The 22,598-nt window shown below is 42.4% G+C and overlaps 1 protein-coding gene across 5 annotated transcripts; it reads left to right on the top strand.

Annotated features, from left to right (window-relative positions):
* The first annotated feature begins 29 nt into the window (after positions 1 to 29).
* Positions 30 to 21,669, top strand: DDX19B (DEAD-box helicase 19B). 5 transcript variants are annotated; one of them, XM_038538350.1, is made up of 12 exons: positions 30 to 139; positions 9,227 to 9,275; positions 10,098 to 10,151; positions 11,048 to 11,183; positions 11,467 to 11,559; positions 14,529 to 14,631; positions 15,111 to 15,225; positions 18,214 to 18,391; positions 18,750 to 18,987; positions 19,543 to 19,705; positions 20,155 to 20,346; positions 20,764 to 21,669. In XM_038538350.1, exons 1-12 carry the CDS (start codon positions 68 to 70, stop codon positions 20,823 to 20,825), a joined length of 1,455 nt encoding a protein of 484 aa, XP_038394278.1. In that variant the 5' UTR covers positions 30 to 67; the 3' UTR covers positions 20,826 to 21,669. The 5 variants fall into 5 exon arrangements, with proteins under 5 accessions (XP_038394278.1, XP_038394277.1, XP_038394279.1 ...); XM_038538349.1 differs by having other exon boundaries at positions 51 to 154; XM_038538348.1 differs by lacking the exon at positions 30 to 139 and adding an exon at positions 2,176 to 2,372.
* The last annotated feature ends 929 nt before the right edge of the window (positions 21,670 to 22,598 follow it).

A 22,598-nucleotide genomic window follows, 5' to 3' on the forward strand; every position in this document is an offset into this window, starting at 1 on the left:
GGCCCCAGCCAATGAGGCGGGGGCAGTGAGTGGCGGTTGGTGGAGGCAACCGCCCTGCTGAGGGGCGATGGCCGGGGCTGCCGGCCGCCTCCGAGGCCGTGCCCTGGGGCGCTTTCCGCTTTCCCTGCCCGTGGGCGACGTGAGTATCTCTGAGGTTAGAAACGAGACCCTTTTTCCACATTTTAGCGTCTTCCTCACCCCCATCCCTGGAGGGGAGAGGCAGGAATAGTGGTAACAGCTAATATTTATCAAACCGTTGCCATTGACCAGGCAACGGTTATATCACATAACCGTGTGACTGTTGAATCACTGAGCGGTGCAGTGGGTACTTAACCCACTTAAGAATGACTTCAGAGAAGATAGAGGCTGCCGAGGTCGTGTGGGAGGAAATCCAGAAGGCTACCTTCAAATCCGGGGGCTCTTATGACCTTGAATCCCCTCCACGCTCCACTTTGTAAACTAGAGCGCTTCTTAGCAGGTGGCTCATATTGTGCTGGGTGCCTGGGTGGGGATAGAAGACCCTAGAATCCTGATGCTTATTAAGTTTTGGGGTTTTTAATAGAGAAAGTAACATGTGCTAAAAGCGTTTGTGGGAAAGATAAACACCAAATTCAGGAGAGCTGCTGTCTCTTGGGATGGTCATACAGGAAGCTTCCATCAAATCTTGTTTTCATTCTTAAACCCTAAGGTGGGAACCTATGGATGTCTATTGTATGCATTCCCTTTCTTGTTTGTCTGAAATACAATTTTAAAAGGAAAACATGCACATTGAAAATTTCAGAGGATGAAGTGTACACATCAAAAAGGAAGTCTCTCCCACCCCAGATTTCTAGAGCCCCTCACTAGGAGCAGCTGTTAGCAGTTTTGTGTGTATCTCATACATTTTCTATAGTACCTACAAACACATGAGAGGTTTTTTTTTTTTTTTTTTTTATCTCCTCACAAGTGGATCCTACTATATACAGTATTGCACTTTGGATGATTTCCTTTTTAACCGCATTAAACTTAAAAAAAAAAAAAAGTCTTTAGCCTTCATTAGCCCTGTGATCAATATAACTTTGCTGGCAAGATATTCCCAGGGCTGCTTCCGATATGAGATGTAGGTCACGGCTTCCCTCACTGTGTGTTTGCCTTTTTCTTTTTGCACGTCCTTCCTGTAGGTTCCAAAAAATAAAAAAATCTTCACCAAATTAATTCCCTCAAGAGTACAGGAGAAAAAGAGCCATGGCAAATAAAGTATTGCCTGGAACTGCTTTACCTTTCCTGAACTTTCTTACTCATATTCTGAAGTAAAATCCCACATAGAGCCCACTACTGCTTAAAATTAATTTGCTGAAGAAAAGTGGCAAAGAGAAGTGAGGATTCATCTTCTCACCTTGCAGGAAAATGCCCAGCTTCTTATCAGTGAAGTAACAAGGGGAGAGAACCTTGTTTGTTTTCAGTTAGGGGATAGCGGGTGTCAGACATTATTATTTTACCTCTTCTAAAAATCCAAGGTATTTTTTTCCTTTTAAAAAAATTCCCCCAATCACACAACTCTTACATGGAAGCACTAGGGATTCCATTCCAGGCACAGCTAACTCCAAAAGTCCTGTCAGATTCGCGATGTTCCCTGGAATGAATTCATTTGCTCATTAAGCTGCTTTGCATGGCCCATTGCCTCTACCTCCAATCTCTTCATCTCTGGTTCTTGTCAATCCCCGCAGGAACTGTGTCCTTCAGACACAGGCCTCCTGGCCTTTTCTCTCCTCTCCCTGGAACACATTTCCCTAGCACCTTCCTTGAGTATTTTTGAAAGTGAAATTCCTGCAAGTCGTGTTGCCGACATAGTCTGCAGGACAAACTTTTAACCAAATGGTGCTTGACATGGCTGATTGCCAACCCCTGGGCATTGAAATGACTGTCCTGAAGAGAAAAAGATCGTCTCAATACGCATTTTGGTGACGCCTGTATTAGTAAAGGTCCTGTGTTTTGATAGATTGGCTCTCTATGAGCTTCTGTGCCAGCGCGCTCGTGGCCTGGAGGTCCAGTTGGCAGTCTGCGTCTCTGTTCACCAGGTAGACAGAGCTAAGCAAGGGTCAGCGCCGGGGGTCCGAAAGCGACGGAAGCTGCAGCTCCCGGGGGGCGAGGGGCGGCTGGGCGGGCGCAGATCCGACGTCACTGCGGCGCGCCGCTTCCGGTCCCCAGCTCCCGAGCGAATGACTGCTCCCTCGGTGGGGCGGGAGCTGGGCTTGCTGCGACGCCAGGGAGCCCACGATCGCGCCGCCCCAGCCAGCGAGTCTGCCAGCACCAGCGTCCCGCCGGCGCCTGGGACCATGGCCACCGACTCGTGGGCCCTGGCGGTGGACGAACAGGAGGCGGCGGCTGAGTCGGTGAGTTGGCTTCAGGCGTAAATGGGTCAGGGGGTCAGTTTTGGCCGGGGATCACCCTTGTGTAGGACACTCGCTGCTTTGGCCAGGACGGTATAGGATGCGTGTGAGGCTGGAGCCTGAACCTTGAGCTGGCTTTGTTTATCCATCCGCCTCCTGGGTTACATAAGAGCAGGTGAGTGCTCCCATGGATCTAGCGCCCAGCCGCCTGTCTTCTGGAATCCAGACTGATCGAGATTGCGCTCTCCCCACTTGGATTATAATCTCCCTGTGTCATTCCCTACCTCTGGATTGTGAGCTTCCTGAGCTCTGGGATTGTGGCTTACTCATCTTTGTGTGCTTCCTTACTTGCTTACTGATGATGAATGAACGACTCCATTGGCCCGGTAGTCAGTAAATCCTCTTCTCTGATCACCTTAATTTTGTTCTGGGCTTAGTACACAGTAAGCAAGATATGACTTAAACATGACTATGTGGAATTAACTCCTTCCACCTAAACACTTTGAACCTACTTCTGTTAGTACTTCTGTGAATTTCTTGAGAATAAGGACTCTTTCTTATTTTTTATACAACTGATAATAAATTATATGCACATAATTCAAAGAGTCAAGTAGTTTTGAAAACTGGTTCCACCACCACCAATTTTTCCTTCCCAGAGAAAAACTAATAGTTCTCTTGAAACGGATATACATCATTGACCTCCTTGTTCTCTAAATCACAGGGTTTTGCTAGTTCTTGAATTTTCAATTTTAGGTATTTACTGATTTTAATTCTTTCCTCCATCCTTTCTCCACCACACACGCACACCTTCCCATTCCTTACCTTTTCATTATATTGTAATTTTAGTTAGATCAGTATTTCATGTTTATCTTATTAGTAGCTTATGATACTTTTACTTTCCTATAAAGTTTTGTTTTTCCTTGGAATTTATAAAAAACACGCTTCATGGTTTTTTTTGTACTTATCACCAGTTCAACCTCAGGCACTTTGCTAATTGTTTAGTTTATCTCAGGATGTTCAGACAAATTAAGTATTCTATTAATTCGGGGGGCCTGGGTGGCTTAGTCAGTTAACCAACTGACTCTTGATTTCAGTTCAGGTCACAATCTTGAGGTGGTAAGATCCAGCCCCATGTGGGGGTCCGTGCTCAGTGTGTAGTTTGCTTAAGATTCTCTCTCTGGCCCCTCCCACTGTTTCATAAATAAACAAAAAAACTTATTATTTTTAAAGATTTTATTTCTTATTCATGAGAGATACAGGGAGAGAGGCAGAGACATAGGGAGAGGGAGAAGCAGTCTCCCCACGGGAGCCCAATGCAGGACCCGATCCCAGCACCCTGGGATCATGCTCAACTACTGAGCCACCCAGGCGTCCCTAGAATCTTTAATTTTTATTATTATTTTTTAAAGATTTTGTTTGTTTATTCATGAGAGACGGGGGAGGGAGGGTCGGTGCAGAGACACAAGCAGAGGGAGAAGCAGGCTCCATGCAGAGAGCCTGACATGGGACTCGATCCTGGGTCTCCAGGATCATGCCCTGGGCTGAAGGCAGTGCTAAACCACTGGGCCACCTCGGCTGCCTAAGAATTTATTTATTTATTTATTTATTTTTAGAATCTTTAATTTAAAAAAAAAAGTCTATTAATTCTATTTCCCCCAGGTCTTTTAGCCTACTTCATACTGGACTAGTTCTCCCTAGGTTTAGAGCAGAACTCATTTCAAGGACTGGAGAGGAACAAGACAGATTTCCCTTCACCTTCATTCTGAAGATTCACTCCTCTTCTCTTGTACTGGATCCCCTCCTTTCTGTATCCTCTCTTCATCTTTCTTGATTTTGTGCAACCATCCATCCAGCTTTCTGGAGTATATAAGAAGTTTTTTAAAGATAATATTGCATTTCTGGAAATAATTATTTTGCTCTATCATTTGGATAGTGGTATGGCTCGGTCTAGAGCTGCAGGTTGGGAATTAATTGCCTACCAAATTTTAAAGGCATTGTCTCATTGCCTTTTAGACTTCTTTATTGGTTATTGAGATGTCTGAGACCATTCTGATTCCTGATGTGACCTGTTTTCTCATTTGTAATCCATAAGAATCTTTTTTTTTTTTTTTTTTTTTTAATTTATGATAGGCACACAGTGAGAGAGAGAGAGAGAGGCAGAGACACAGGCAGAGGGAGAAGCAGGCTCCATGCACCGGGAGCCTGACGTGGGATTCGATCCCAGATCTCCAGGATCGCGCCCTGGGCCAAAGGCAGGCGCTAAACCGCTGCGCCACCCAGGGATCCCATAATCCATAAGAATCTTCTATTTGTTTCCAGTACACAGAAAACTCATGATAATGAGTCCTGGTATAGGTCTGTTTTCATCCACTTTGCTGGGCACTGGGTAGGTCCTTTCTTTTCTTTCAATTTTATTTTTAAGTAATCTCTACAACCAATGTGGAGCTCAAATCCACAACCCTGAGATCAAGAGTTGCATACTCTTCTGACTGAGCCAGCCAGGCATTCCTGGGTGGGTCCTTTCAATCTGGAAAATTCTTGTCCTTAAGTTATGAGAAATTTTCTTGAAAAATTTCATTATTGATTTCTCCTCCTCTGTTTTCTCTTTGCATTCTTTCAAGAATTCTTACTACTTGACTGTTGGACCTCTTGGCCTGGCCCTCTAAAATTTTTAAGTCAAGTTTATTGAGGTATAATTTACACAGTGTAAAACTCATCCTTGTTCTGTGAATTTTGACTAAGGCATCCAGTTGTGTAACCACCACCACAATCAAGATACAGAACAACAACAACAACAACAAAAATTAAAAAAAAAAAAAAAAAGATACAGAACTTTTCCACCACCTTCAAAAAGTTCCCTCAGGGATCCCTGGGTGGCTGCAGGGATGGTGCCTGCCTTTGGCTCAGGCCATGATCCTGGAGACTGGGGATCGATTGGGCTCCCTGCATGGAGCCTGCTTCTCCCTCTGCCTCTCTCTCTGTGTCTTTCATATGAATAAATAAATAAAATCTTAAAAAAAAAAAAAGTTCCCTCAAACTTTCAGTCACTCCCTTCTCCCTTCCTTTTCTGGCAACCGCTGGCTTGTTTTCTCTTTAGATTTGCCTATTCTGAACATTTTATATAAGTAGAATCATACAGTATGTGGTCTGTTGTGTCTGGTTGCTTTCACTTAGCATAATGTTTTCAATGTTCATCTATGTTGCAGTAGGTATCAGTACTTGATTCCTTGATATTGCCAAGTAATATTCCTTTGTCACATTTTATTTATCCATCAGTGTCCACTGATGAGCATTTGGATTGTTTTCTACTTTTTCATTATTATGAATAATATTGCTGTGATTATTCATGTACAGGTTTTTGTGTGGACATATATTTTCTTTTTTTTAATTTTTAAAATATTTCTATTTATTCATGACAGAGAGAGAGAGAGAGAGAGAGGCAGAGACACAGGCCGAGGGAGAAGCAGGTTCCATGTGGGGAGCCTGACGCGGGACTCGATCCGGGGTCTACAGGATCACGCCCTGGGCCGAAGGTGGCGCTAAACTGCTGAGCCACCCGGGCTACCCATAAATTTTCAGTTCTCTTTGGTATACACCTAGAAGTGGCATTGCAGGATTATATAATAACTCTATGTTTAACTTTGAGGAATTGTCAGACTTTTCCTCAAAGTGGTTGCACCATTATATCATCCTTAAAATTATTATGTTCTATGAGATTAGTATTATTTATGACAAGCACCATCATGTAGAGGTTAAAACCTTAACCTTTATAGCCAGATGGTCTAGGATTTGTATTCTAGGTCCATCACTTACTAGTTATATAACTTTGGGCACACTGCTTGACCTTTCTATGCCTTGGTTTCCATATCTGTAAAATGGAGATAATCATAATACTTACCTCATTGAGTTATGGACATACTTGTTATAAGTGCTACATAAGTAATAGTTATCTGTAATCCACAGTTTCTTTGCAGAAATCTTTTAAATTACTTGTCCATGTTTTACGGATTAGATAGTTGAACCTGGATAAGATTGGTGCATATACTTAACACATGCACATGTAAATTAGATCACAATATTCCCAAACTGAGCAAATTGAGTAAAGATGCCTCTATTAGCCTCTGCTTTATGTAACTCTCACTGAGGATACCCACAGAGATTGTGTGACATAGGTAACAGTAATGTGTGGTGCAAGTTTACTATATTTTAAATATTTATTAAGCTTCATTCCTTATTCATTTAAGAAAATACTAGATTTTATTTATATTTATTTACTCGTTCTCCAGTGCTCCTCTCTGTTTCCCTCTGTTCCGTTGGTGATTTTAAGATTTTATTTATTTATTCATGAAAGACAGAGACAGACAGAGAGAGAGGCAGAGACACAGGCAGGGGGAGAGGCACGCTCCATGCAGGGAGCCGGACTTGGGACTCGATCTAGGGTCTCCAGGATCACGCCCTGGGCTGAAGGCGGTGCTAAACTGCCGAGCCACCCGGGCTGCCCCCCCCCCCTTTTTTTTTTAAGATTTTATTTATTTATTTATTTATTTATTTATTTATTTATTTATTTATTTATTTATTTAAGACAGAGAGAGAGAGAGGGAGAAAGAGAGAGAGAGAGGCAGAGACACAGGCAGAGGGAGAAGCACTGTTGGTGATTTTTTAATTTAGACTTTTCCAAAGTCTACTTCACCATTTTGCCTAAGACAACCCCTATTCCATATAGTTCACTTACCATTAAATCTTTTATGTCTCAAGAATCCTTTCTCAAGTAGATTTGAGCAAAATGCAGTGTGTAACTGTAGAGCTTTCAATTATTTTATCTTTAATATATCTTAAAAGCTAAAATATTAAAAGGCATTGAAAGAATGTGGATATTACAAAGTGGATGTTTTTGCTTTTTTGCCCTTTGGTTAATTTCAAATGGTTTCCAATGAAGCTGCAAGAAAAATTGGTTTCTCCTTTTTCATCCAAGCAAATAAAGGTTATCTAACCTAACTGTACTTTCAGTCGAAGTTTCAGCGTTCAGTTCACTGACATTGTACTCGGTAATACAAACTTCACTGTCTTTGCTTTATAGGCTTTGAGATCCTTATAGCCAAGAGGGGGCTGAGTTTATTTTTAGATTCTGCTGGAACCTCTCCAGAATCCTGATACATTGTAATCAAAACATCTATTGGTTTCACTTACATTGTTGCTACCAGCTTTACTACATATTGCATTTTAGTTATTTTAGTTATTACTTTACTCTGGTAACTTCAATTTGAACAATGTATCGACAAAAGAATGGTTTGCCCTTTTAATCATTGATTATTACAATGCTTTAAATTAATAGGTGTTTGTAACTCATTTATGCCTCAGCCCTATCATTTGTTTTAGCTAGCAGTTACCACCCTAGTTATGAATACTATTAACCTTACTGTTGTAAATATTGCAAGTAAGTCAGGCAGTCTTTCTATATGTTTGTCTATCTCCCTCTCTCCCCCCTCCCTCTCAATAGACCTGGATACTACATTTAAACAAGGTTTGTTGGTAGGATGTGGACAAGTGCTTTAGAGAAGACTAAAATACACTGAACACCTGCTGTATGTTATGCACTGCACTCGTCACTTCATATTCATTGTCTGTTAGTGTGTTTGCTATCCTGTGAATTAATGAAGGATTTTTGCTGCATTAAGAGGATTTCCTTTTTTGCCAATTTCCTTTCTTGCCAGTCTCTCCAGTATGTTAACCCCTACTTCTCCCTCCTAACATCAAAGCAGAGATACCAGAAACTCCCTTTTGTTTCCAGCGATAGAAATGCAGTTCCTCCATCCCAACTAACCACCCATTAAAACATTTGTTTCATTCCTCTCTTGCCTTTTCCCTTTCTTGGCCCTTTTTTTTTTTTCCTTTCTTGGACTTAAGAGGAAAGAGAGAATGAACCTCAAAACATAAAGAACCAGTGTGGGTGTGCTTTAAGAAATAGCCATTTTCATTCTTACCCTTCACCAGATGATGTCCTAAGCTCCACTTAATATTTTGTGATTAGAAAAAAAAAAATTGTGATTAGAGTACCTTTGTGCTAGACCCAAAAATTTAAAAATTCCTATCTTTAAGGTACATATAATCCCCCCCAGCTTTAATGAGGTATAATTGACAAATAAAAGGGTATTTTTATTCTAATACAGGAGATAAGTCCCACCAGGATATGTCTAACAGTGTTTGATCAAAGTCCTAATAATTCTTTCTTTGAAAAGTCTCTTTGCTCTGTCCCTTCCTTTGTATTCCTACTTCAGATTGCTGGGTATTTTGATTACAGTGTGCCACATGCTCCAGGCTGTTCTCAGTTAAAAATATTAGACTTCTATCAAAACAAGGCAGTGTGTGAGTGTGCATGTCATGTTGTGGTCCTGTGGCTCAAATATATTGTGCAGCATAACTGATTCCTACCCGCAGATGCTTTTTGTTGCAGCCCTCCCACCTCGATGTTCTCTGTCTGGCGTTTTCCAATATCTTGTAAAATTTCCTGTTGTTGGAATATGAGAGAATGACAAATGGTATTCAACTGAGAGAGTCTTTGTAATCAGGGCATTAAGCAAACACATAAATTGTAATTTTCTCTAGGGACTGTAATTAGGAAGTGTGAATTTTGAGCCATTGTGTAACCATTTTTTTCTACTGCTATGTTTATGGGAAATTTTTGTTTATTCTCACTGAAAACATTTAGTCAACAAAAAGAGCCCAGCAGAACAATTTAATGAGTAGGTCTTGAGAGTGGCTCATTTCTCCCCAGCTTCACTGGGGAGGCTCTGTTGATTCAAAATATTTTAAGTGATTTCCTGACACTTTCCCCTCCTCCCCCCATATTCTCCATTTAGTTGAGCAACTTGCATCTTAAGGAAGAGAAAATCAAACCAGATGCCAATGGTGAGTAAAAGCTAGTTTGAAAACAAATGTGATTTTAGTATTTCTGCTTTGACATAGTAACTGTCGGGAAAAAAATTATACATGTACCATGCAAGGGGCTGGCAGATACTGGCAGTCATTTGATTTGGGAACTAAACTGGATTGTTTTGCTTTGTGTTGTGCTTAAAAATAAGCATGAGGATGCCTATCTGACTTATAAGTTACCAAATTTATTGCTGACCATGAAAATATACAATAGACAAAGTATGAGCAACCTGAGAGTTAACCTATTATTCTGAAGTCGTATCTACCCCAAATCCAAGATTTCCATTAAATTTTTCTTGATACACTTAATATTATTGGTGGTGGGGAGAATAGTAAAATTTACCTCATTCCAAATTCATTTACAGTCTTTTTCTATAATTTTTTCTTACCTACAAGTTGTACATTTCTTTTAACAATTTATACTCCTAGAATCTTAATGACTTTATAGTGTAATATATACTGATGATATGTGGTTTGCATAGATATTCCTCTGTTGAGCATCAAGGTGGTTTGTGAGCATTGCCTGCTGTAATCAGCTTTCTGTAACATTTCAGAAATATTGATGCTATGAGGGAATGTATGAGAGACTCAGAATAGGAAAGAACTAAAATATAAGCAACATTGTTTCACACTTTTGTTTAAGAACAATAAAATGCTTTATCTGTGGCTTGGTTTCCTCATTTATTTTTCTGTTCCCCAGCCTTTACATTTCTAGTGTCTCATAGAATTTGAATTGTCTCAGCTGTTGGGTATGGGATGTGATATTGAATAACAGCGGCCGCTTTTTGTCTGATAAAGGTGCTGTTGTCAAGACCAATGCTAATACAGAGAAGGCAGATGAAGAAGAGAAAGGTAATAGCCTAGAGCTATACCCACGAGGTTCTACAGTCTTAATAGATTATTACAAGGCATCGTTTTTATACCTAACCTGGCTTGGCTTTAAAGGGAGTCATAGTGCTAATAAATGCTCAACATAGTTGGTGGTGGAATTCGCATTGTTTACATTTTAGAGAAATTTTATTTTGAACAACTTACGGACTTCGGTAGCAGCATTAAATATGCCCTGAATGATCTTGTACAGGGCACTATAAAAGAAATTGTAAGTTGCATCTCCATTGTCTAATAAAGTTAATGCTATTTGTACACATTAAACACATAACATTTAGACTGCTTATATGATATTAAGATATGAACTTTGTTCATTTCTGGGTTTTTTTCATCATTATTATGTGTTAGACAAGCTAATAATTTTCAATTTTCTATTGAGCACAAATTGGGGAGTAAATACTTGGGCTTACATAGGAAGAGTAGATAATCTCTGGAAGGATGGTTGATTGGAACAGTCCTATAGAGGAATATAAGGCCCAAATGCATGGTATCAGTATCAAAAGCTTCCTCTTTAATAAAGCAATTTTAATTCTATTTATAAATCAAGGGACACCTGGGTGGCTCAGCGGTTGAGCGTCTGCCTTTGGCTCAGGGCATGATCCTGCAGTCCTGGGATCGAGTCCCACATCAGGCTCCCTGTATGGAGCCTCTTCTCCCTCTGCCTATGTGTGTGTCTCTCATGAATAACTAAATAAAATCTTAAAAATAATTTGTGAATCAAAACTATGATACATCTTGAATTAGAAGTCCTAATATAAATATATGTTAATGCTTAAAGTGCCAATGAACAAGCAAATTCAGATGAGTTCATGGTGGATTTCATGGCCTTTTAAAATTCTTTGCTTTCTTCTTCATGACAGAGGACAGAGCTGCCCAGTCCTTACTTAACAAGCTGATCAGAAGCAACCTTGTGGATAACACAAACCAGGTGGAAGTCCTGCAGCGGGATCCAAACTCCCCACTCTACTCCGTGAAGTCCTTTGAGGAGCTTCGGCTGTGAGTGTTTACTTTTTGATTCTTCCCTTTGTGTTAGAGACCCCTAGGCCTATTTTTTTCATTACAGCAGAACTTTTTTAGCTAACACAATTTTAATCAAAGAATTTAGGTGCTGGGGGCTATAACATAAAATTTCCAGATAATATGAATTGTGCTAAACGTGCAATTCAAGCATTAGCTGTAAATAAACTGTAACAACAGTAACAAAGAAAAAATCCTTTAGACTTTGGCATCCTTCCTCAACCAAAGAGACAGTAACTTTCATCTTTAACTGTTTTCCTAGGAAACCACAGCTTCTCCAGGGAGTCTATGCCATGGGCTTCAACCGTCCATCCAAGATACAAGAGAATGCACTGCCTTTGATGCTTGCTGAGCCGTATGTGTCCTGATACAACTCTGTCCTTTTTAATTTTCCACTTTTTAAAACTTCTATTATTTAAAAAAAAAAAAAAAAACTACTAGTAATACATACTTATTTTTAAAAAGTTAGAAAATAGGGCAGCCCCGGTGGCACAGCAGTTTAGTGCCACGTGCAGCCTGGCGTGTGATCCTGGAGACCTGGGATCGAGTCCCGCATCGGGCTTCCTGCATGGGGCCTGCTTCTCCCTCTGCCTGTGTCTCTGCCTCTCTCTCGCTCTCTCTGAATGAATAAATAAATAAATCTTAAAAAATAAATAAATAAAAAGTTAGAAAATAAAAATAAGAAAAATTGTAATCTTCCCCCATGCACTATATTAACATTTAGAGACTTCTAGACTTTTTTTTTTTTACATAAACTCACATATTTATACCTTTTCTAAAAAATAGAACCATATAAAATCTTTAAAAAAAAAAAAAAAAGATTTTGTTTATTCATGAGAGACAGAGAGAGAGAGGCAAAGACACAGGCAGAGGGAGAAGCAGGCTCCATGCAGGGAACCTGCTGTGGGTGGAACTCGATCCTGGGTCTCCAGGATCACGCCCTGGGTTGAAGGCAGCACTAAACCGCTGAGCCACCCAGGCTGCCCTCTGAGAAGCTTCTAAGTGATGCTCATGCTGCTAGTTTCAGACCACATTTTGAGCAACAAGATCCAAGAGCATATGGAACTTTTTATAAAAACTGGTCCCTCTGGGAATGCCTGGGGTGGCTCAGTGGTTTAGCTGCATCTGCCTTCAGCTCAGGGTGTGATCCTGGAGTCCTGGGATCAAGTCCCATATCAGGCTTCCTGCATGGAGGCTGCTTCTTCCTCTGCCTGTGTCCCTGCCCCTCTCTCTCTCTCTCTCTCTCTGCGTCTCTCATGAATAAATAAAATCTTAAAAAAAAAAAAAAAAATTGGCCCCTCTGTTATATAGGATTATGTAGAACTGTACTGCATATAATTCTAAATCCTGAAACTCTTTTCATATAGCCTAAAAATGGATATTTTCTTTGTTCTGTGTCATAATAATGACTATTTTCATGATAAATAATGTCTCTTTTTAGCTTGACACTTTATTTTTTATTTATGATAGTCACACACAGAGAGAGAGAGAGAGAGAGAGAGAGAGAGAGGCAGAGACACAGGCAGAGGGAGAAGCTGGCTCCATGCACCGGAAGCCCGACGTGGGATTTGATCCTGGGTCTCCAGGATCGTGCCCTGGGTCAAAGGCAGGCGCCAAACCACTGCGCCACCCAGGGATCCCTAGCTTGACACTTTAAACATACTTAGGGATGCATAATGGAAAATTTGTTTCATGTTGGTCATTTGTATTTATAGATCTTAATGCTTTCATAGGTGCTCAGTTTTTAAATCATCAATATTAGAAGAGATCTGAATTATCTAACCTTTCTCCATTAACAAATATATATTGAGTGCAGGTATATAACAGATCCTATTCTAGGCACTTGGATACATCAGCAATAGTATATAGTGTTAAAAGATATTAAGTTGTAAATGTAATTAATGCCACTGAAATGTACACTTAAAAAAGCTGTTTTTAAAAAAGGTGATAAAAAATTTTTTTTAATTAAAAAGGTGATAGATGCTAATGAGAAAACAGCAGAATACGGGAGATCAGGAATACCAAGGGAACTGACTGCAATTTTCCCCCAACATTATATAATGAAATTTGTCAAACAACGAAGTTGAAAGGATTTTTTTTTTTTTGAGAATTTTATTTATTCATGAGAGACACACAGAGAAAGAGGCGGAGACACAGGCAGAGGGAAAAGCAGGCTCCATGCAGGGAGCCCAATGCGGGACTTGATCCTGGGACTCCAAGATCACACACTGAGCCGAAGGCAGAGGCTTAACCACTGAACCACCCAGGCATCCCAGGAATTTTTTTTTTTTTTTTTTTTTGGAGATAGAGCTTTGGGGAGGGGGAGAGAGGGAGAGAGAGAGAATCTTAAGCAGGCTCCATGCCCAGCACAGAGCCCTACAAAGGACTCAATGTCACAACCCTGAGATCATAACCTGAGCTGAAATCAAGAGTCAGATTCTGCTTCACTAACTAACCCACCCAGGCACCCCAAAGTTGAAAGGATCTTATAGGAACATCCATATGCCCACCATCTAGATGGTATCAATAACACTATTCTATACTTTATCACATATCAATCCACCAATACATCATTTCTTAAGGCATTTCAAAGGTGATGTGTGAGCAAAGCCTTGGAGGAGAGGAGTTAGTTGACATATCATTTGGGAACAGTTATCCCAGCAGAGTACAAGCCAGTGCAGAAACCCTAGGACAAGGGCATGGCTGGCATGCCTTTGGGGCAGCACCAAGGCCTTTGTGGTGGGGTGGTTAAGCGAGTGGCTAGTAGGAGGTAAGAACAGAGTACTACGAGGGAGCCAGGTCAGGTAGGACTTTGTACAGCAGGAGGATTTTCACTTTTAATCTGAATGAAATGGAGAGTGACTGGAAGGCTTTTGAGCAGAGGAGTGACATGAGCTGACTTACATTTTAAAAAGAATCACTGGCTGCTGAGTCAAGAATAAAAGGGAGTGCTTTAAATCCCACCACAGGGCAGCCCCGGTGGCGCAGTGGTTTAGCGCCGCCTGCAGCCCGGCCCGGGATGTGATCCTGGAGACCCAGGATCGAGTCCCACATCAGGCTCCCTGCATGGAGCCTGCTTCTCCCTCTGCTTGTGTCTCTGCCTCTCTCTTCGCTCTCTCTGAATGAATGAATGAATGAATAAATAAATAAATAAATAAATCCCACCACAGTCCTCTTTCTGGTGCTCTGTGTTTGTGGGGCTACCCTTTGACTTTACTGTAGAAATCAAAGCTTCCTTACATAAACTAAGCTTTATTCTTCACTATTATTAACTAAAAGGATACTTGAGATTTAAGCTCCTAAACCATTTTTTTTCTTGTGCAGTCCACAGAACTTAATTGCCCAGTCTCAGTCTGGCACTGGTAAAACAGCTGCCTTTGTGTTGGCCATGCTCAGCCAAGTAGAACCTGCAAACAGATATCCCCAGGTAAGGGCTTGGTAAATTTGGATTTTCTGCTAATGTGTAGCTAGAAATTACATTTTCTGGATTAAAAGCCAAGATGCATATTACTCTTTACATAAGCTAGACCCCTTGTTGAGCCCAAACAATATGGTTGATGGTCTAGTAGCAACATACATCCTGTTCCCTTTCCATGGTTTGCCAGTTCTGAGATAATGCTGAGAACTTTCTAAGTGAAAAGGAAGCTAACCTCTACCTAGAATTTCAGATCCTTCCTCACATGTGGGTTTTTGTACTCTTGTGGCCAACAGCTATTTACAAGTGTCTTTACCCAGCCAGAGTTTTAACCCTTAAGAATTCTAACTTACAATTTGCAGCATAAAGAATCAAATGGAAAAAAAAAAAAAAAAAAAAGAATCAAATGGCACACACTTTAATTTACATACAAGTCCTGATGGTAATTCCCACCCACCTTGAGATCTCACTCTGCACTCTTTCCCTGCCAGTGTCTGTGCCTCTCCCCAACTTATGAGCTTGCACTTCAAACGGGAAAAGTGATTGAGCAGATGGGCAAATTTTACCCTGAACTGAAGCTAGCTTATGCTGTCCGAGGCAATAAACGTGAGTATGAATATGTGATCTGAATTCATTAAGCTAACAACTTGTATTTTAAAAATTTCAAAACCTCCACAGTAGTTGAAATTAAAAAAAAAAAAAAAAAAAACAAACAAACATGTGCCCTTCACCTAGATTTGAAAATTTAACATTTTGCCAGATTTGCTCTATCTGTAGAACTGTGTATGTGTCTTAGGGAACCATTTGGAAGTAAATTGCAGACACTGTGGATCTTTACTCCTAAATACTTTACCATGGCTCAGTCAGTTAAGCATCTGACGACCCTTGATTTCAGCTCAGGTCTTTTTTTTTTTTTTTTTTTTTAAGATTTTATTTATTCATGACAGAGAGAGAGAGAGAGGCAGAGACACAGGTAGAGAGAGAGGGAGAGAAGCAGGCTCCATGCAGGGAGCCTGACGCGGGACTCAATCCCAGGTCTCCAGGATCACACCCCAAGCCGAAGGCAGCACCAAACCGCTGGGCCACCAGGGCTGCCCTAAGCTCAGGTCTTCATCTCAGGGCCTTGAGTTCAAGCCCTGCATTGGTCGTCTCCACAATGGGCATGGAGCCTACTTAAACAATTTTAAAAATTAATTTTTTTTTTAATTAAAAAAGATACACAGAGAAAGATACACAGATACACAGAGAGAGAAAGAGGCAGAAACACAGGCAGAGGGAGAAGCAGGCCCCATGCAGGGAGCCCGATGTAGGACTCAATCCCAGGACTCCAGGATCAGGCCCTGGACCAAAGGCATCACCAAACTGCTGAGCCACCTGGGCTGCCCCCCGCCCCAAACTTTTTTTAATAAATACTTTAGCATGCATCTTGTAAGGACATCCTTCAACATAACCCACAAAATCCTTATCACAGCCAAGAAAATTAACAGATTCTCTAATAACTAGTATCCATTTTTATTTTTCCCCCATAGTCCCAAAAGTCCCATACTATTTATGGCTGTTTTTGAACCAACAACAAATTGGTGTGTATGCAATGCATTTGGTATTGTCTTTAAATTTAGAATAGTTCCGGGGATCCCTGTGTGGTTCAGCAGTTTAGCGCCTGCCTTCGACCCAGGGTGTAATCCAGGAATCCAGGATCGAGTCCCATGTCAGGCTCCCTGTGTGGAGCCTGCTTCTCCCTCTGCCTGTGTCTCTGCCTCTCTCTCTCTGTTTCTCATGAATAAATAAATAAAATCTTTAAAAAAAAAATTAGAATAGTTCCTTCACCTTCTCTTCTCCCTAGTACATTTGACTTTAATTAAACAGGCCAAATCAGGGCAGCCCGGGTGGCTCAGTGGTTTAGCGCCGCCTTCAGCCCTGGGCGTGATCCTGGAGACCTGGGATCGAGTCCACATTGGGCACGCTGGATGGAGCCTGCTTCTCCCTCTGCCTGTGTCTCTGCCTCTCTGTGTGTGTGTCTCATGAATAAATTAAAAATCTTAAAAAAAAAAAAAGATTTAAACAGGCCAAATCAGTTGCTTATTAAATGCTACACATTCTGAATTTAATTGCCTAATTTCTTTTTAATGTTAATTAGAACAAAAATGTTCTAGAATATTCATGATAATTCTGGCATCTAATTTTTTAAAATTATAATTAACATACAGTGTTTTATTAATGTTAGCTATACAGTGATTCAGCAGTTCTATATTTTTCTCAATTCTCATCAAAATAAGTGTAATAAATGTAAAGAATAATCATCTTTATTTCACCCCACCCAACCTACCTCCCCTCTGGCAGACATGTTTGTTCTCTGTATTTAAGATTTTGCCTAGGGATCCCTGGGTGGTGCAGCGGTTTAGCGCCTGCCTTTGGCCCAGGGCGCGATCCTGGAGACCCGGGATCGAATCCCACGTCGGCCTCCCGGTGCATGGAGCCTGCTTCTCCCTCTGCCTATGTCTCTGCCTCTCTCTCTCTCTCTGTGTGACTATCATAAATAAATAAAAATTAAAAAAAAAGATTTTGCCTGTTTTTTTTTTGAAGCTTATTTGTATTATTCTTTTCTCTTTATTCACCTTTCCTACTTCTGTTTTGCAACAAATTAACAATATTTAAAAAGTGTTGTTGAGAGTTTGGCTATGAATGTTTTAACACAAACCTGTAACTATGACTCTCAGAAATCCACTCAGCATATAATGTCCTAATACCAACTTGAAGTTGCTTCTAAAAAGTAAGATTATAAAACTTAGTGGAAGATGATCATAAGACATTTAAAATTTTGCAGTTTCGGTTGAAGTTAGAATGCAACTTTTGTGGAAGGCAGTAATTGGATTAACAGAAGCAGCAGCATTTATTGGCTTTGAACTGACTCAACATTTATATTTGGGCAAACTTTTGGCAGTGATTACAGGGAGCTTGTATATGTCAGGTCAAGGTTGTAATGAAAGGACTTAAATTCAATGTATAAGTGCCATGTAATTAAAAATGAAAAGCCAAATCTCAGCTTCAGACTGTACATGGTCAAGAATGTGCCATAGCTTGCCAGGCCTTGTCTAGGGAAGCACTTCATCTAGGAGAGGTAGTAGGTGTTTCTTGGAGAAAGCAAAGCCATTCATGATGAATCCTATTTTCTGACCTGGGCAGGGAGTACATAAAGGCAACCGACTAGTTTGATGTAGATACTAAGGTAGCTGAGGGGCAGAGTGCACTGGAAAGAGCAGTGGAAGTCTGTTTGTGAGGAAGTGCAATCCTGGGCTGGGGGAATGCTGTTGCCAGAGAAGAAATAAAGGTAACGACAGATCTGAATGAAGGAGAACTGGAGGACTACAGAGAATGGACAAGAACGCTACTGAAGAGACTTTCATCTTGTCACTGTTTTTATCCTTATTTTGTCTTTACAGCATTATTAAATACTATAGTGATATAACCTTTCCTTAAGATATTAATGCAAACATCAAACAATTGCATTAAAATACATCATGCCTTTAGGTTTTCTCAGAGAGGAAAGCTGAACTTACCATGGAAATACCCACAGAAAACGTCTTGTCTCCACAGTGGAAAGAGGTCAGAAGATCAGTGAGCACATTGTCATTGGCACCCCTGGGACTGTTCTGGACTGGTGCTCCAAGCTCAAGTTCATTGACCCCAAGAAGATCAAGGTGTTTGTTCTGGATGAGGCTGACGTGATGATAGCTACTCAGGGCCACCAAGATCAGAGCATCCGCATCCAGAGGTAGGAACTCTTGAGCCAAGAGGAACTTCTCAGCTTCCTGATCTGCAGCATCTTCTCCTTTTACTTCAAACACTCTTCTTGCTCCTGTTAGCTTCTTTACTTTTGTACTTCCAGAAGCGTTTGTTTGATGGGCCATATCCTCGTCAGCATTGACCACGGGTTGAGGAAGGAGATTTAGGGAATCTTAACACCAGCCCTGTCCCTGCCCCATGGCTGCTCTCGCCTCCTCCCTGCTGTTCTCCTCCCCCTTCTGCCACTCTCCTGGGCATGTGGATCACCCAAGCCCGGGGCAGCTGTCTTCTGTTCCTTCCAGGGAAAGACTCGGGATCATGCCACATACCTGGGTCTTCCCTTGCAGGATGCTGCCCAAGGACTGCCAGATGCTGCTTTTCTCTGCCACCTTCGAAGACTCTGTATGGAAATTTGCCCAGAAAGTGGTCCCAGATCCAAACATTATCAAACTCAAGCGTGAGGAGGAGACACTGGACACCATCAAGCAGTATTACGTCCTGTGCAATAACAGAGATGAGAAGTTCCAGGCCCTGTGTAACCTCTACGGGGCCATCACCATTGCTCAGGCCATGATCTTCTGCCATGTGAGTAGCAGTGGCAGCAGCAGGCCTGGTGGGGGAGGAGCTGCCCTGGAGGAGGTGCCTGCCCCTCCTCACAGCCAGCTCCAACTAGGTGCTGAGGGAGGACCAGGGGCTCGGTGTGGCCTGGTGTGGCCGGAAAGGAAATGAATCACCTCCACCTGCCCCAGGGAATATTCTCCTCAGACTGTAATAAGTTAGGGAAAGATTGTGAAGAACTATACTTTCTTTGGTTGGTCCCACTTCTTAGAGATTACTTGGGAAAAACTCTAAATAACATCCAATGAAATAATTATAAAACATTAAGAATATAGACTATTTGGGAATGAAGATCTTTGGATCACACCACTCTTCCTTGCTGAATGCTAAGATGATTTAAGTAATTCATCCAAAAAAAATTTTCACTTGGCTAAAATTATTTGTGAAATTGGTAAGCCTATCCTGTTGACTGAACTCAGCAGGTCTTCATGTATTTTAATGGCAACAAGCCACTTTTTTGCAGGTACCTTTTTTTTTTTTTTTAACAGGTATCTTCATTTAAAACCATTCTGTTCACTCCAGACCCGCAAAACAGCTAGCTGGCTGGCAGCAGAGCTCTCAAAAGAAGGCCACCAGGTGGCCCTGCTGAGTGGCGAAATGATGGTGGAGCAGAGGGCTGCGGTGATTGAGCGCTTCCGAGAGGGCAAGGAGAAGGTGCTGGTGACCACCAACGTGTGTGCCCGCGGTGAGCAGAGAATCTGTCCGCCAGGCCCTGGGTAGCAAGGGAAGTCCTCCTGTATGGGGCGCTCTGCTGGTTCGGGGCGAGTCCACATGGGCTTGGTGCTGGCATTCTTTCCTGGGAGAGACTGGATTCCCCCAGCAGATGAGAATTGTCACAGAAGCCAGGGGCCCTGATGTGGTGGAAGGACAGGGACAGGCACCTCACTGGTCCAGAATGGCACCTTCTCTTTGGGGCCCCCAGTGAGGTTCTGGCTGCATTACTGATGTCCTAATTCTGTTGGCACCCTGCCAAAGTTGTCTTTCCCTCTGGATTCTGCTAGGTGCCCCTTGGCCCCAAATCCCAGAGCCAACCTGCCCCAGACTCTTCTTCCACATGAAGCTGGTGTATGTTGGCCTTGCTTGGCTGGTGGTGATTTTGTCTCCCTTCCTGACCTCTCCACCTCTTTCATGCAGGTATTGATGTCGAGCAGGTTTCTGTCGTCATCAACTTTGACCTTCCCGTGGACAAGGACGGGAACCCGGACAACGAGACCTACCTGCACAGGATCGGGCGCACAGGCCGCTTTGGCAAGAGGGGCCTGGCAGTGAACATGGTTGACAGCAAGCACAGCATGAACATCCTCAACAGAATCCAGGAGCATTTTAGTGAGTGCCTGGGAGTGTCTCTGCTGGTGCCCTCTCCTTACAGGGGCGAGTCCAAGGGAGGGGGTGAAGGGTAGATTCTCCTGTGGCCCCAAGAAAGGCCTTTGTCCCCAACACAGTCCCCTCCTTCCCTACAATAGGGAAGTCCTCCAAGAGCACACCTGGTGAGTTTTCAGGGTCAGGGATGCAAATGACAGTTCCCCCTTGGCCAGCCTCAGGGGCCTGGGGCTCTGTCCCTTGCTCGGGCACTGGGAGTCTTTGGGCTTAAGTGAAAGGTCGCTGTGGCCAGAGGCATGGCCCATCCCTAGGCAGGGCAGAACCCTGTTTCCTCTCCCTGTGCCATGCTGTCCCTTCCCTAGGGGTGGGTCTCTGTGGTAGCCCCATGTTGATTTCTCTTTGAATTCTCATCTTCCTCCCCAGATAAGAAAATAGAAAGATTGGACACAGATGATTTGGACGAGATTGAGAAGATAGCCAACTGAGAAGCTCCACCAGTCACCAGTGCCCACGCCTGGCACTCACTCCACCTGCACGGAAGACTAGTGCTTTCACGGCACAGGCCTCGACAGTTACCACAAAGAGGAGGCAGAGGAGAGAGAAACTACCTACCTCATTTTAAATTACGTTTGGACTAGACAAAAATTGTGCAAATGATGGGGGGAGGTAGAAAAAAATTGTTTATACAACTTTTGAAGATTAGGCGTGAATACACAGAAATTTACCTTTTGGAAATTCCATCTTCTTTTTGGCCATTTCCCCCACCTTTAAGCTGTAGCTAATTAATCACTTGCTCAAGATGCTTGTGGCAGCCCTTGCCACCGCCCAGCCAGAGGGCCACAAGTGTTCAGAATAGCCTCTAGACAGAAGAGAGGTGAAGACAGACAGAAGCCCTAACTGGGATAGGTGTGTAAGCCAGCCATCACGTTTGGAGTATGGGATGAGGCCTGTGAGCTGGTGTTTTGGATTTAGGGTGGGGCAGCGCATCTGAGTGTTGTCAGCTCCACAGTAGAAGGGATTTGCTAACCATGAGCCAAATTGCCACCCTGGGACTTTTGGTGCTTGCAGGTTTGTGTTGCAGGACCATGACCTGGTTTTCATCAGCAGGGCAATGTATGTATAGTGCACATCTGATTATCAGTGGATCCCTTGCCTGTGCTTAAAGCCTGTGGAGAAGTCTTCATGGAGAGTTAAGTGGTGGCCCTCACTTACCATACAACCTGGGCTCACAGGCACTTGCAGCATCTTCTTTATAATCCCTAATGTCACCCTTGCCCCTTAGCCTCAATCAAATAAAAGGTGATCTAAGGTTTGGATCCTCAGTGAAAACTGTGGCTTCAAGTCATTCACAGACAGCCTGAAGGCAACTCCAGAAGTGAATCAGCAGTAGTCACAAATACTTGCTTTGTCTCCAGATCCCAGAAGGCAACATTTGTCAGAGCTGGGGTATCATTTCAGGTATTTGATGTCTTGGTTGTAAAGTGATTTTGAATATGTGTTCACATTTCTTGGAATACACATAGCGCAATAAGGAACTAAGACTATGGCCATTCACCTGCACAAAGCGGGAGTCAATGCCAAGGACTTGGCTCCCTCCTTACTGGGCATCTTTGTGCAGAATAGTCAGAACAAATGTTAGTAATGAACGCTTCCTCTTACCTGGCTAAGGCTGATGGTATCCACAGAGTTACAGAGCAAAGATGAGATGAAACCCCAGCAACATGAAGTCTTCTCTATCTCTTTGACCTTGATACAGAACGGGTACTTTGTCTAGGCCCAGGCCTGGAAGAGGGATTTTATGTCATTCTAATCCCAGACTATCCTTATAAGCATTTCCATGTTTTAGGGCCAGACTGGTTTCCTAGGCAGGGAAGGGATCCATGCCAGCCTCCAAGTGGTTTCCTTAATCTGACATTAAATACAGAGAGACCAAAAACTGCCACTCCTGCCACATTTCCCCAGTGGCCATTCATAGTCTTTTCTGATTCTGGCCAACTCTGACCCACCTTGGGAGTCTTATAAAAAGAGAAGAAATTCTGTCTCCCACCCCCTGCTGGGCTGTGGACCAACCCTGAAATAACTAAAACAAAGGCAGGAATTAAAGGAGTATAGACTCCTTACAGGCTACAGGCTGACTACATTCCCTTCTTCCTGACAACTGCATAGCCTTAAATCTAAGCAGCTAGGGGATGGGGCGGGGATGATGGAAGTACCAGTACATATTTTGTGAATCTTTACAACTATACTGTTCTATCTTT

This window comes from Canis lupus, chromosome 5, assembly GCF_011100685.1.
Source record: "Canis lupus familiaris isolate Mischka breed German Shepherd chromosome 5, alternate assembly UU_Cfam_GSD_1.0, whole genome shotgun sequence".
NCBI classification, from domain to species: Eukaryota; Metazoa; Chordata; class Mammalia; order Carnivora; family Canidae; genus Canis; species Canis lupus.

Excerpts from the sequence above, each read along its gene's own strand:
- DDX19B (XM_038538348.1), top strand. The coding sequence starts at position 2,199 with ATGACTGCTCCCTCGGTGGGGCGGGAGCTGGGCTTGCTGCGACGCCAG. Across the intron at positions 10,152-11,047 it reads GGCAGATGAAGAAGAGAAAG|AGGACAGAGCTGCCCAGTCC; the intron begins GTAATAGCCTAG and ends TCTTCATGACAG. Across the intron at positions 19,706-20,154 it reads CACCAACGTGTGTGCCCGCG|GTATTGATGTCGAGCAGGTT; the intron begins GTGAGCAGAGAA and ends TCTTTCATGCAG.